This window comes from Mirounga angustirostris, unplaced genomic scaffold, assembly GCF_029215605.1.
Source record: "Mirounga angustirostris isolate CCGP_5_RB_7025 unplaced genomic scaffold, mMirAng1.0.hap1 SCAF_1, whole genome shotgun sequence".
Taxonomy (NCBI): Eukaryota; Metazoa; Chordata; class Mammalia; order Carnivora; family Phocidae; genus Mirounga; species Mirounga angustirostris.
The window spans coordinates 136521498-136535845 of record NW_026991709.1 but is presented as its reverse complement, the minus strand read 5'-3'; the positions used below and the strand labels follow the sequence as shown (position 1 = coordinate 136535845).

The following is a 14348-nucleotide window of genomic DNA, read 5'->3' as shown; positions in this document are numbered from 1 at the left end:
CAATAATTCACACTTACAGCATACTTTTCACATGATGATTTTAGTCTATTAAAAGTGAACTAAATAAATCTCACATATTTCTCTAAATATTACTGTTTTATCATTTCCCATTTAAAAGATAAGGAAACTAAGGCTAGTTATTGTACACTGGTAAAGACAGGTAATTATCTTGCTAAGTCAAACAAAGAGCCTCTCTCATCAGAACTTGTAAGACAAAATTATTTCTTTAGACATAAATCAACTAGACAATTGCCTAAATTCCCAATTTCCATCCAGCAATGCCACTTCTTTGGTTATTATGATACAGAAATCAGTAATTGCACATAGTTACTGAGACAAGTCAGAAGCAAAATACAAACTAAATTTCAGTTTGTAAGACTTAACCTAATACCTTAACTGTTCCAGGAATGGTTAAGAGTACTGCATGTGACTGTCATTTGCTAAAAAGAATGGAGTGGGGGGAGGGGAAGAGAAATAACAATCATGATTCATTTAGACTTAAATGAAGAATATAGTATCAAAATTACACAAAATGGAGAAGATATGAAGCACTCATTTTAACATCAACACATTGGATTAATGGTTCAGAAAAATGAAGCAGTACATAAGTACTGACATGTTTAAAACACACACACATAAAAAAAAGTAATAAAACACACACATATTTCAGGCTAAAGAAAATTCAGTAACTCACTCAGGTCCAAGTAGAACAAGAATATTTGGACATAGTGATTCACAAAGATATTTTCTTAGCAGTTATTTAAAAACAAAAACAAAAAAACTTCATCCCACCAAAATGACTTTCTATACTCTACAGACTGTATTCCTTGGTCACCTGAGAATTTCTATTCTAACCAACTGAATCAACTGGTCAAAATCTTCAAAAATGAAATTATTCTCAGGAAGAAAAACATCACACCATTAATTACTAAAATATTTTGAACTTCAAAGTAGTGGGCGCCCGGGTGGCTCAGCCAGTTAAGTGTCTGCGTTTGGCTCAGGTCATGATCCCAGGGTCCTGGGATTGAGCCCCGTGTTGGGCTCCCTGCTCATTGGGGAGCCTGCTTCTCCCCCTCCCCTTGCTCATGCACTCATGCTCTCTCTCTCTCTCTCAAATAAATAAAATCTTTAAAAATAAATAAATAAATATACAAATGTCAAAGTAGTATCTGAATTAACCTAGAAAACAGAGTCATTGCAAATAATAAGCCTAAAGTTTAATTCTGAATGGTGATATAAACCATGTATCTGTGATTTTTAAGATACCATCAATTAAATGATTTTGCACATCAACTGTAAGATGCATCCTGATTTCAGAAACATTAAGAAGCTTCTATATGTACATTTAGAACCAAGAAGGTTAAGTCAGTACAAAAGATATTTATGAAGAGTTCTACTTCATTCTAATGTAGAAAACTAAGAGCCGATATAATAAAGGTTTACGCTGGAACACATAGGAATCCACCTTTCAACTTAACAAAAATTTAGTCTAAAACCAAATAGCATTCATTCCTAAAACATTCTATTATGTCCAGTAAAATCACAATGTCTACTCCAAAGTTAATTTGGAATAAATGTGATTTAAAATTCACATTTACAGGGCACCTGGGTGGCTCAGTTGGTTAAGCATCTACCTTTGGCTCAGATCATGATCCCAGGGTCCTGGGATCAAGTCCCACATAGGGCGCCCTGCTCAGCGGAGTCTACTTCTCCCCTCCCTCTGCCGCTCCCCCTACTTGTGCTCTCGCAAATGAATAAAAAATCTTTAAAAAAATAAAATAAAATTCACATTTACAGATGTATCAACACTTGAAAGCAGTGCAGTCAATTCAATGACAAGCTCAAAATAGTTATTTTATTGAACTGACTAGTCAATTTAATAAAATCATCAAAATTTGTCACTGCCAGACATAGTCCAACTACATACTTGTGAACAGGAGTGATACAGGTATTATCAAGAGAACAGACTATGATAAGAGTATGCCAATGTCTTAAGAAACAAATTCTTGCCAAAGAGCAAAACTTGATTAAAGATGTTACTATAATCTTCCTCTTCACTCAAAATAGATGAAATTAATTTATACCATTATTTAAATAAAATACCTACTTAAATGTTTCCTGTATCCTACCCTACATTACTTTTCTGTAATACTTGAAAACTGAGATTTTTTTTAAGAAAACATGTTTCTACATGTTTTCTACATGTTGTACAACGCTACTAAATGCCAGAACCTTCCTCTAGAAGATCTCCAAGTGGTATATGGGTGACAGTATCTGAAGTGACTTAATCATTTATTTGACAGAGAGAGAGAGTGAGCACAGGCACGGGGGAGGGGCAGAGGGAGAGGGAGGAGCAGGCTCTCCACGGAGCAGGGAGCCCATCACGGGACTCGATCCCAGGACCCTGGGATCAATGACCTGAGCTGAAGGCAGATGCTTAACTAACTGAGCCACCCAAGCGCCCCTGAATCTGTGATTTTAAAATTGTGATTCATGACCTTCCTCTAGAAGATCTGTAGGTGATTTATCTGAATATATCTGAAGTGACTTAATCATTTATTATGGATTTTAAGTATAAAAATGCTGCTTTCCTCTGATTTTTTTAAGTTAAAAGAAAAAGCTTAATTCTTGACTCTTCCTTTCCCCCAATTTAGTTGATAGTGGAGTTATTTTATTTTTGTCATCTTTGCTTAAGTTCTAACAATTGAGAAAAAAAAAATGAGAATCATGAGGGCAGACACCCACGTCTTTTATTTATTTATTTATTTATTTTAAAGATTTCATTTATTTATTTGACAGAGAGAGACAGCAAGAGAGGGAACACAAGCAGGGGGAATGGGAGAGGGAGAAGCAGGCTTCCCGCAGAGCAGGGAGCCCGATGCGGGGCTCGATCCCAGGAGCTGGGATCATGACCTGAGCCGAAGGCAGACGCCCAATGACTGAGCCACCCAGGCGCCCCTACCCACGTCTTTTAAATTCATCATTATATCTACAGTGCCTACCATAGGAGGGTCACATTATTTACTTACTGGCTGCCTTAGAACCTTGAGTTTATTATAGGGATTGGATCTTCCATGGATATTAAGATCCCAGTACTGGGGCACCTGGGTGGCTCAGTCCGTTAAGCGGCTGCCTTCGGCTCAGGTCATGATCCTGGGGTCTTGGGATCAAGCCCCACATCTGGCTCCCTGCTCAGCGGAGAGCCTGTTTCTCCCTCTCCATCTGCCTGCCACTCTGCCTACTTGTGCTCTCTCTCTCTCTGTCAAATAAATAAATAAAATCTTCAAAAAAAAAAAAAAGATCCCAGTATTTATCAGAATATTCAAAGTTAGAGGTAGTTTCAAAATAAAATTCTGATTATCGTTAATTGGTTTTTATTCAGATGAGAAGTCTTTTCCATATGGTGTCATTTTATAAGAGATATTTATCAGAAGCAGTGCAGAGCTTGAACTCTAGAGGTGGGGTCTGGGTTTGATTATAGGTTCCGGCATTTAATAGCCTTGTGATCTTAGATACATAATTTAACATTTCTAATCCTGGGTTTCCTTTTCTGTAAAATGGAGATAATAATGGTACCATCTTCATAGGGCTGTTGTGAGGACTAAATGTGATAAAACATTTATTTGGCATCTAGTAATGTCTCATACACTGATCCTGTCATTTATAGACCCTGTGCCAGTTAAAGTCTTGTAGATATATTTTTTTTTAAGATTTTATTTATTTATTTGACAGAGAGAGACACAGTGAGAGAGGGAACACAAGCAGGGGGAGTGGGAGAGGGAGAAGCAGGCCTCCCGCGGAGCAGGGAGCCCGATGCAGGGCTCGATCCCAGGACCCTGGAACCATGACCAAAGCCAAAGGCAGCCGCTTAACTGACTGAGCCACCCAGGTGCCCCTGTAGATATTTTTCAAGTTCACTTGATAAACTTTAGGAAAATGAGATATATGTTAGCCTTTGAGGACACAGTGCTGTTGTTAAACTAGAAATACTCAGATGCTGTGATTACATGCATTTTGTAGTAACTCAAGAAAAGCACTTTGCACATAGGTGCTCAATTGCATGAAATGTGCTATAATTGAAGAACTAAAGATTTTGTGTAGAAACATGTTTTCTTAAAAAAAAAAAAAATCTCAGTTATGCGTCTGCCTTCAGCTCAGGTGATGATCTCGGGGTCCTGGGATCAAGCCCTGCATCAGGCTCCCTGCTCAGCAGGGAGTCTGCTTCTCCCTCTGCCTCTCCCTCTGTCCTTCCCTCCCACTCATGTCTCTCTCTCTGTCAAATAAAATCTTTAAAAAAAAAAATCACACATTCACAAGAATGAATCTGTCAGGGGAGGGATTCCTTCAGCAAAGAAGCAACTCTTCCTACAGACAATATTTCCTACTTTAACCAATGCAATAATACTGATTTCTATTATGTGCCAGTCAGGCACTTCTTGGATTCTTTACACACACACCATCTCAATACTACATCTTTTCCCCTACTTAAAAGGGTGGGGAGGACTAGGTTTAAATACGTAAACTATACTTTGTTTTACACACTGTAGTAAAATGAAGTAAAAGATGATCCATGTACTTGAAAAAATTCATGCAATCCTCACTTTCACACATGGTACATTTAATAATCTCTCATAAGCAGAATTTGGTCTTTTGATACATCACTCAAGAAATATGATTTTAAGGGATTTTATGGTGGTACTCCCAAACAGGGGAAAAGGCAGACTTCAAGAAGCAGACAGGAGTCTTTGCTAACTAGCAATCATGGGAGAACTGAGCACAGAGCCAGGAGAAGCACTATCTAGACCCTACTCCCCACAGACCTGGCCAGCCCATCCTCTCCTTTTTCTGACAAGCTGAAGATGCCACATGGAAACCCTTAGGATCAGAAGCTGAGGACTGAATTATAGTTTCCTCGTGTATATGCAGCCACACTCTGTACCTGAGTGTCTCTTACCCACCCACCTGAAGCTCCTTTCTTTCATCTGGATGCCACATTTTCTCCATTCTTACCTTTCTTATCCACACTAACTCAACCCCCCATTTCCCAGCAGCAGGTCATTCTGTGTTTTGGCAGCAGAGGGGTCAGGTCAGCCAGCTAAGGCCTCCAGACTTGTGTGGTGTGACAGCAAAAACAAATGGAAACCTTTTCCCCACACTGGCATGTTCGAGCATAAAGTCTTAAAGTTTGAGGCAATCTGACTTCCACACAACTCCTTCAACAGAAGTCAGGGATCAGCAACACGCTTTTGGGAAGGGGACGACTACCACAGTCGACTACCCCTTGGAATGAGTTGCTGACCACTCACTATCACTGCAACATCTCTCCCTAGAAACTCATGCCACATGGAGGCCTGAGATGGTTCTTCCTGATTCTGTGAATTGACTAGGCCAGAGGGAAACAAGGTCTGCTAGACCATAATGGTTTTTGTTCTTCAGGAAAGGACCCCCTAATCCATACTACCCAATGAAATATAAAACTACCATTCAACATTCAGACATTCCACTATGCTAAAACTTACAAAATGCTTTCACTATGCTTCCTATTTGGTATCTTTTAAAAGGTATTAGAACATTAAACCACAAAATCAGGAAAAACTGTACTCGATTTAGTCTACTTTTAAATTATTTTCCAAGTGATTTTCTATAATTAAACAATATTAAAGCATATTTCTCTCATCATAAGCAACCGATGTGGCAAAAGAAAATCATTCAACTATCTACCTTCCAGATCTATTGTCTAGAGAAAAAAAAAATCTGTATCAAGATGGATCCACTGCCTTATATAATGAAACCAAGATGTATCTGTTGAACTTCAGCATTTCTAACTTCACTAACAGGGAGTAGTAGAAAATACACATCATTCAACAACTATTTTAATAGAATCCTACTCACTGTCCTGTGTTACAGAAGAGAGTAAAATATTTATGGTCAAGTAAATCAAACTATCACATTTTTACACACATTGTCCTATATATGCTCAATTAATAATACATAAACACATACAAACACACTATGGATATATATCTTTATGAATCTGCCATACTGTTTAACTGACTTTAAATACTAAAAAGTTTGGGACGCCTGGGTGGCTCAGTTGGTTAAGTGACTGCCTTTGGCTCAGGTCATGACCCTGGAGTCCCGGGATCGAGTCCTGCATCGGGCTCCCTGCTCAGCAGGGAGTTTGCTTCTCCCTCTGACCTTCCCCCGCTCATGCTCTCTCTCTCTCTATCTCATTCTCTCACTCAAATAAATAAATAAAATCTTAAAAATAAATAAATACTAAAAAGTTCATATTGCCTACAATTAAAACAATGTAAAAGAAATAATCTTGAAAAAGAAAGAAAAATCCATGAATTTCATGGTCCACATCCCAGAAAAATGATTAAATACAACAGAAAGATAGAACTAAAGACAATAAATTGATACTAAAACTAAAAAGGGATAATCATTGAGGTACCTTTTAGCACTAGTCGACAATTTAGCAGCTGTTTTGCTGGATATTTTTCCCTCCTTTTTCTTGGGCTGAACTTGCTCTCTTTCTGGTTCTTGCTGAACACTTTCACGTTGGTCTCCATCAGAACTTCCTCCACTAGTGCTTGGACTGTCATCAACTCTTTGTGCCTCAGTGGACATTTTAGATCCTGGATTAAAAATCAAAGATCATTTATTTAGTTATGGGAGGACTACCTTTAGAATAGAGAGAAAGTGAGCCTCAAAGTAGAAGTAAAACTAATACACAATGAATACAGTGGCCACTTACAAATCAGCTTTGCGAGTTGCCAAAACTTTTCTCTCAAAATGCCTTGAGAAAGAAAATGAAAACACACAGAATATATATACAAAATGTTCATAGTAACATTATTCATAAAGCCAAAAAGAGGAAACAACTCAAATGTCCACTGATAAATGGATAAACCAAATGTGATACAGCCATACAATGGAATATTATTCAGCCATATAAAGGAATGAGGCACAATACGGACACACTACAACATGAATGAACTGTGAAAACATTATGCTAAGTGAAAGAAGCCAGTCACAAAAGACAACAAACTGTATGATTCCATTTACATGAACTGTCCAAATCCACAGACAGAGACAGAGAAGTCGATAAGTGGTTGCCAGGGACTAGGAATGAGGGAAAAATGGGGAAGGACTGCTAATAGGTATGAAGTATCCTTTTGGGGTGATGCAAATGTTCTTAAATTAGGTAATGGTGATGTTGTACAACTCTAAAAATTCTGAAAACTACTAAATTAAAATCCTCCAAACTAGTCAATTGTTATCTTCTGATAACAGAAGAACACAAAAGAACGCAGAGGCCCACATGATTCTAAATAAAAACTGAACCACATAATGGTGTCAGCATTGATCGAGCAATATACCAAGCAACTGTGTTTCACAAGAAATGCAGACTGTCTTGAGAGGCTGAAGGGCTCTTTTTAATTTTTTTTCCAGTCTTGGATAAAATATCCCTGAAGGCTTTCAAAATTCCCTTTGCTCTGAGTTCATGCTCCCCAAGCAGCTCTGATTATCAACTCAACTTCCTCAATACCTTGACACATAGTAGCTGCAATAGCCTGGATAGCAGATACAAAAAAATTCTAGTAAGTGAAAGGGACATCCCTTCTCAACTATCATCCCATCATAATCAATTTCTGAGTTTGATTTCTATGAATACACCCCTTATGACCAAACTAGCTTAGAGTGTACTGACAAATTCAAAACAAAACTGACAAATCAATGCCCAGACTCTAACGAGCCTTGTGCTCACCATGTTACTGTCACCTAATAACCACTTTGTAAAAGAAAGATACCTCAAATAAAGCACTGTTTATTACTATAATTAGTCTAAATATATAGCTACTTGACAATGATGAAAATTCATCATCACCGAAGATTTAACTTACAGCTTGCTCTAAATCTAAGTGATTTCATAATACAAATCTTTAATGGATTTAAATTTTTATCATAAGACAAACCAAAATGCAACGTAACCGAATGAAAGAATCAGGAAGCACAGAGAGGTGAAGAGTCAACAGAAAATACTGTATGCCTTCCATGAGACATCACACAAACACACCACCACCCCTCTCAACTCCATCAGCTCCCATCCCCCATGCCAAACAAAACAGATCTGCACAAGCCACTCTGAAAGACATTGACAGAGAAATCTGACTGCTCTTCTACCTATTCTGTAAATGGAGAGCATCAGTCTCCACAGCTGTGACACCTTTTATGAGCACTAAAGTCACTTAATAGAATACTGAAATTTTACATCAGTATGTTTCACGTCTAGCTCTAACAGTCTGAACATATTTCTTGCTTTTTTTTCATTTTTATTTCACTTTAATTCTTACCCTTGGATTTAACATTGATTTTTTTTCCAGCTTACTTCTTTCAGTTAAAATATATCAGAAGTTTAAAATCTAGTAAGTATGTATATATAAGAGCATGTTAGAGCAGATGTGCATGGAAGTAAGAAAGAGAACAATTCTCAGGGAACGGTCCTTGGATATAGCAAAATGCTGTTGGCAATATTTTAAGAAATGTGAAATGAGTGAGAATTCATTTTAAACATCCTAAACCAGAAGCAATCCATTACATGACAAATATACGGAAACCTAAATGAAATGAAATTCTTTTTTACTGAACATGGAGCCTCAGCTTAATAAACTATGCCTACAGTTTCAGTTATATATTATATTAGTTATATATATTAATATATATATACATTTATACAGTTATAGGTATATATATACACATTCTTTTTAATGTTCTTATTTATGTACATTTGCATACTAATAATGCAATGAGCATATAATTACTTTAAAGATTACTCAATGATTCAATCTGAGCCATAATCTGAAGCCCAAATTTCAAAAATTGCTTCAGAATATCAGAAAACTAAAACTAGTCTCTCTAGAGAACTATTAAAAAATACTACAATGTGGAACCTGGCTGACTCAGTTGGTAGAGCATGCCAACTCTTGATCTCGGGGTTGTGAGTTCAAGCCTAATGTTGGGTGTAGAGATTACTAACTAAATTAATTAATTAATTTTAAAAAACGATTAAAAATATCCAAATAGGGAGTGAGTGCTAATAGGGATGGTGTTTCTTTTTAAGGTGCTGAAAATGTTCTAAAATCAGATAGTTGTGATGGTTGCACAACCTTGTGAATATATACTAAGACCACTTAGTATACTATATATTTTGAAAGGGTGAGTTTTGCATTATGTGGATTATAGCTCCACAAAGCGGTTATTAACAAATGGGTTTGGGTCTCAGTGTGTTTGGCTGATGGAGTTTAGAAAACTGACAGATCAAGAAATGAATGGAGAAGTACTGAGTATGTGGATACTAAAAGAAGGCCAATAGAGGGTAAGTATTAAAAGAAATTCTTAACTGAAGAAAAATTCTTGAAGTGTAACATACATACAGAACAGTACACAGTGAGTGTTGGCCAATGAGTTGTCATGTACTGAACACACTTGTGTTACCAGTATCCAGGCCAAAAAACAGCATATCCGCCTCTCCCGTCACTACCCTAACCTCTAATACCACGTCTTGCCCATCTTTGAACTTCACATAAATAAATTATATGATGATATACTCTTAAGTTTTGTTCCTTTCCATAAAAAGAAAAACCCAGAGGTATAATTTCTATAATTTCACCATAGAGAAAAAAATTTTATTTCCACTTTTGACCTCAGATACTTTATTTCATCCAAATCTTAACCTATAGATGATAAATTCATCTGACACCACTAATAACCACTACAGAAACTGTTAGAAACAAAGTTTTCATATCTTTTTCAAATATCAAGAAAAAGGCAAATTTACCCTGATTTTGGTTTTTAAATGCCTAATTTTAGAAAAAAGTATTGGAAAAAAATTATTGCACCACTCAGGTGGTAACTAATTTTTATGAAGAAAAAGCAGTCCACAAGCATTTTAATTAAGTATAAATATAAAATTGGTGTTTTCTCTTTCCAAAGTATAAATGAATAAAAAGTCATGAATTAAAACTCTTTAAAGTTATCTTCTAAATCAGCATTTTAAAATTATCTTTAATATCAATTCCTAATTAGCTAATTTGATCAAATCATCTAATCTAGAAGGAAGATAAACTTAAATTCCAAGGTTATAAACACAGAGCTCATCTTCAATGATCACTTTAAAGCTAATAAGACATTTAGGGCGCCTGGGTGGCTCAGTTGGTTAAGTAACTGCCTTCGGCTCAGGTCATGATCCTGGAGTCCCAGGATGGAGTCCCACATCAGGCTCCCTGCTCAGCAGGGAGTCTCCTCCCTCTGACCCTCCCCCTCTCATGCTCTCTGTCTCCCATTCTCTCTCTCAGATAAATAGGTAAAATCTTTAAAAAAAACCTAATAAGATATTTAAATCTATATTTTTAAATATAGACTCAAAGTAAAACTTGGCTTCTAAACATAAAACAGAAAGACAGACTTTCCTCAAACATGTGTTAAATTTAGAGTTTAGATACTGTTCCTTCTTCAACACACAAATTAAGCCTGTACTACCTATGTACTCTGTGTGGTAATTACAGTCCTAGAAATCAGCAATATAGTAAATGAAATTCACATGTTCCATAAAAATGAAATGACTCGGTTATAAACTGATAACGTAAAAGCAACTACAGTCACTTCATAAATTCGATTACTGCTCAGATAAGACTTATAACTGTTTCTCATGTTATAAAACTGCAAAAGCAATGTTCACTTGAGCTTTTGCAACAGGAAAATGCTTAATTCTGTCATTTAATATCTTGTTATTTGTCTTCCTACTCACATTTCTAAACTTTTCTAAAATGTAAAATAAAACACAATTTTTGAGGAAAAGGTGCTATGTTCCGGGGGAGATAAAATGGGGTATGACATTATATGAAAACACTCCATCATCAGCATCAACCCACATACAAAACGCTAAAGAGCCAGAGCATCCAAATCGCTGAGACAATTATTTAAATTCCAAGGTCCAGACTGAATTATTATCACATATTCAGAAACACACTTTTTAAAGAACAGGCGATAAAAAAAACTAAGAAGAGCTTAAAATCTTTCCAAAGCGCTAGATAATCTGAAGGTAAACCCTAGGTCTTCCTTTTGTACTTTTAAATAAAAATATTTGATTTGACTCTCAAGAATACACAACACAAAACGACGAATCTTGAAAACATGCAAATAGGTCTAACAGCCACCGAGCACAGGATGATGTCTTTCTAAAGCGGCCTTAATTTCCTTAAGGGAAGATGGATTGGACATTTCTGGTTGGTCGTGGGAAAAAAAAAAAAAAGCCACAAGAAGCTATGCTTCATCTTCATTAGAAATGGTAAAGGGCAAAAGGATCAAAACATTATGAGAGAAGAGAGGGGGAGAAGTGGAAGGAGGAGGGCAGAGGGAATCCAGTTTCAAACCAGGCCAGTGGGGGCTGCAGAGAAGAGACCAGAGAAAAATGGGCTTCGGCTCCAAACTGTGACAAGCGCCAGGCTTCACAAAAGACCAATACAACACACACTTCACACCAGGGTATACACAAACACAACCCACAAGGTCTTCCCCAGGAGGGCCACGGGGGTGCGGCGGCGGGGGAGCCAGACCCGGCACTCACCAGGAGAGACACCATGTGCAGCAATTATGCAATTAGGGAAAATAGCAAAAGATCAAGCCGGGCACTTTCCACCGTGACATTTATCCAGTACTTTTGCAAAGACTTAGTTCCAGGATGCGGCTGGGAGAGGAAAGGGGCTGGGAGGGTGGCGAAGGATGGGGAACTGAGAACGGAAGGGGGTAGAAGATGGGCAGGCAGGGACGAGGCGGGGGGAGATAGGAAGGGGGGAGGGGTGGAAAGGGCGAGAAACCGGGGCAAGGAGGCTCGCGGGAGGGGGCGCAGGGAACGGGGCACGCCGGGGAACAGGGGAGAGAACTAGGGCGCCGGCGGTGGAAGCAGAGACCTGCGACGTGGAGGCGAGGTTGGGGGGGACGCCCGCCAGAGGGAGGACGCCGGAGACAGGGAGGAATGGGGGGGGCACCGGCGAGGCCCGGGCGAATACCTGAGGGAGGGGCGTCCGCGCAGGTCCCGGGCTCCAGCCCAAGCGCGGGGAGAGAGGGCTGCGGAGACGACGGGGGGGGGCCTGGGAGGCCCCGAGGACGGGGTGTCCCCGCAGACCGTCTAGTCGCCGAAAGCCGGACCCGCGCACCACGCACCCGGCCGCCCGGCCACGCCTGTCCCCGCCGGGCTCGCGCCCGCCCGGACTCACCCTCAGCGCCGCCACCGCCGCCCGCGGCCGTTCCAGCTCCGGCTCCCGAGGCTGCTGCCCGCGGCTGCCGCTGTGGCCGCCCCTGAGTCCTGGAAAGTGAAGCCACCGCCTCCGTGAGACGCTGCCGCCGCCCGGCCGTCCGCGCGCGCGCCCGCGAGTGCGCGTGCCCGCGTGCCCGCCCGGGAGAGACCGCGAGAGCGCGAACCCCACGTCGGCCGTGCCGCGCCGCGCGCCTCCCTGCACCCCAAGCCTGCTCCGCCCCGCCTCCTCCCGGCGCGTGGCCGCGAGGGGGCGGGGGCGGGGGCGGGCGCGCACACGGGCGGGCTGCCCGGTCGGCCTGGCGAGGGGGCGGGGAGGCGGCGCGGAAAAGTAAAGTGACAGCCGAGTCCCGCGAGTGAGCAGCGGCGGGGGTGGGCGAGGGCCGGCCCACGAAGACGGGAAAGCAGGGACCAGGAGAGGTCAGGGAAACAGAGGCTGGCGAGGCGACCTGAAGGGAAGGGACGCGGGGACCTTGACGGGCACGCGCATTAAAGGGAAATGCTGGCTGGGGGGTGGGAGTTGCCCTAAGACGAAACTGGGTGCGGCGTTTTACGCCCGTCCAGGGCAGCCCTGGACTTCACACTTCTCTCAAAGCGTCCGCCAAGTACGCTACTGGGACTGACCCTGTTGACAACCAGCCAGAACTCGGGCGCATGGTGCCCACATGCACCCAAGATGAGAAAACTTCGCACTATCCTGGAAAGTTCGCAAAGGCTAACCCAGACTCCCTACGCTACGCTGCCACACGAATATCCTTCTGCGTTTTGGTTCGCCCTGGCCTAGAACGTACACGGGTAGCCAGGAGCTCCGCGCCATTTAGCCCTGGGATATTGGGGAGAGAGGTGAAAGGAGGAGGAGCTATCAGAGCGAGTAGGAGCTGCATTAATGCCCAGTCAAAGGCAATGGGAACAGTGGCAGTGCTGTGGGTAACTCGAGGGAACATTAGGTTCCCCTATAATCTGCACCCCAAATAATCATTAAAAAATAAAACAAAAACCCCTATGCCTGCTATGCAAACTCAGCTTCTACAAAATTTCCCCCACCTCCACCCCTAGCTCCTCTTACTGATTGCTGTTGCTGCTAGAGCCCTCCTATATACGCGAGCTGTCACTCTATGTGTGACATACCCTAGAGAGCTGTCCCTTTTTGTGGCAAAAGTGTCCACCCCACAAAGTCCCGCACAATTCAAGCAGCCGAAAGAAATCAGTGCAGTTAAGACCCCAGAGGACAGGAGCAAGTCAAGATACATACATATGTCTAGAACTGAAAATCCTTTTACTAAATGCCTTTTTGAGGAATATTACTTAATAACATCCCTGAAAATTGGCAAAAGCAGGTATTGGCTTCCAGGCTCCAGAAATCACTATTGAGTAAAAAGTGGGTGTGTTCTGGGGATCGTTTCTATGCAGCACTCAAGAATATCAACAGGCCCTGTTACCCTAAACTCAAAAACATGTACTGGAGGATTATAAATTAGCATGTCCTGAGATTATCAATTATATAGCCACCTATACCTCTCACATGGTGCAATATTTTATGCATATAATGCATAAAATTTGCTTTTTAATTTTAGAATATGACCAAAATAGAACATTTCATAGATTGCCTTAAATGTCTGCATAATTTATTTTACCTCATTAAATCTCCATGTTTTAATATTTTCATTTTCCTGATTGTGTTTTATAATGATTTGGTAAGGATGGATGACAGAATTCCCGTTTTCTAGGTCTCTATGCTTTTCTCCAATAGACTACTCCCATATATTCAGGTATATATCCTGTTGGGTTTTGTTTGTTTATTTTGAGTATTTTGTAACAAAGTTCTCTTCTGTTACAGAAAGTATCAAAGTTGTTTTTTAGTCCTGGTCATTGGCAGCTGGTGGCTAGGAATGCAGCAATGTCTGCTTTTAACTTCGTGAAAGAATTGGAAAGGTTTTCACTGCTTAACTGCTGAAACTATGATTGCTGTGATACTTCATTTATCTGCAGATGTCTTAACTGCTGTGTACTATTTATTTGGGTTTTTTTT

The 14348-nt window shown here is 40.5% G+C and overlaps 1 protein-coding gene across 1 annotated transcript in view; it reads right to left on the bottom strand.

Moving 5' to 3' along the window:
• UBE2E2 (ubiquitin conjugating enzyme E2 E2) overlaps window positions 1–12413 on the bottom strand; it is a 373034-nt gene extending 360621 nt beyond the window's left edge. The window contains exons 1-2 of the mRNA XM_045903879.3: window positions 12282–12413; window positions 6458–6641 (exon numbers count right to left, since the gene is read on the bottom strand). Coding sequence (XP_045759835.1) covers window positions 6458–6633 — 176 coding nt within the window. The 5' untranslated portion in view covers window positions 6634–6641; window positions 12282–12413. The remainder of the gene's footprint in view (window positions 1–6457; window positions 6642–12281) is intronic.
• Between the last annotated feature and the right edge of the window lie 1935 nt (window positions 12414–14348).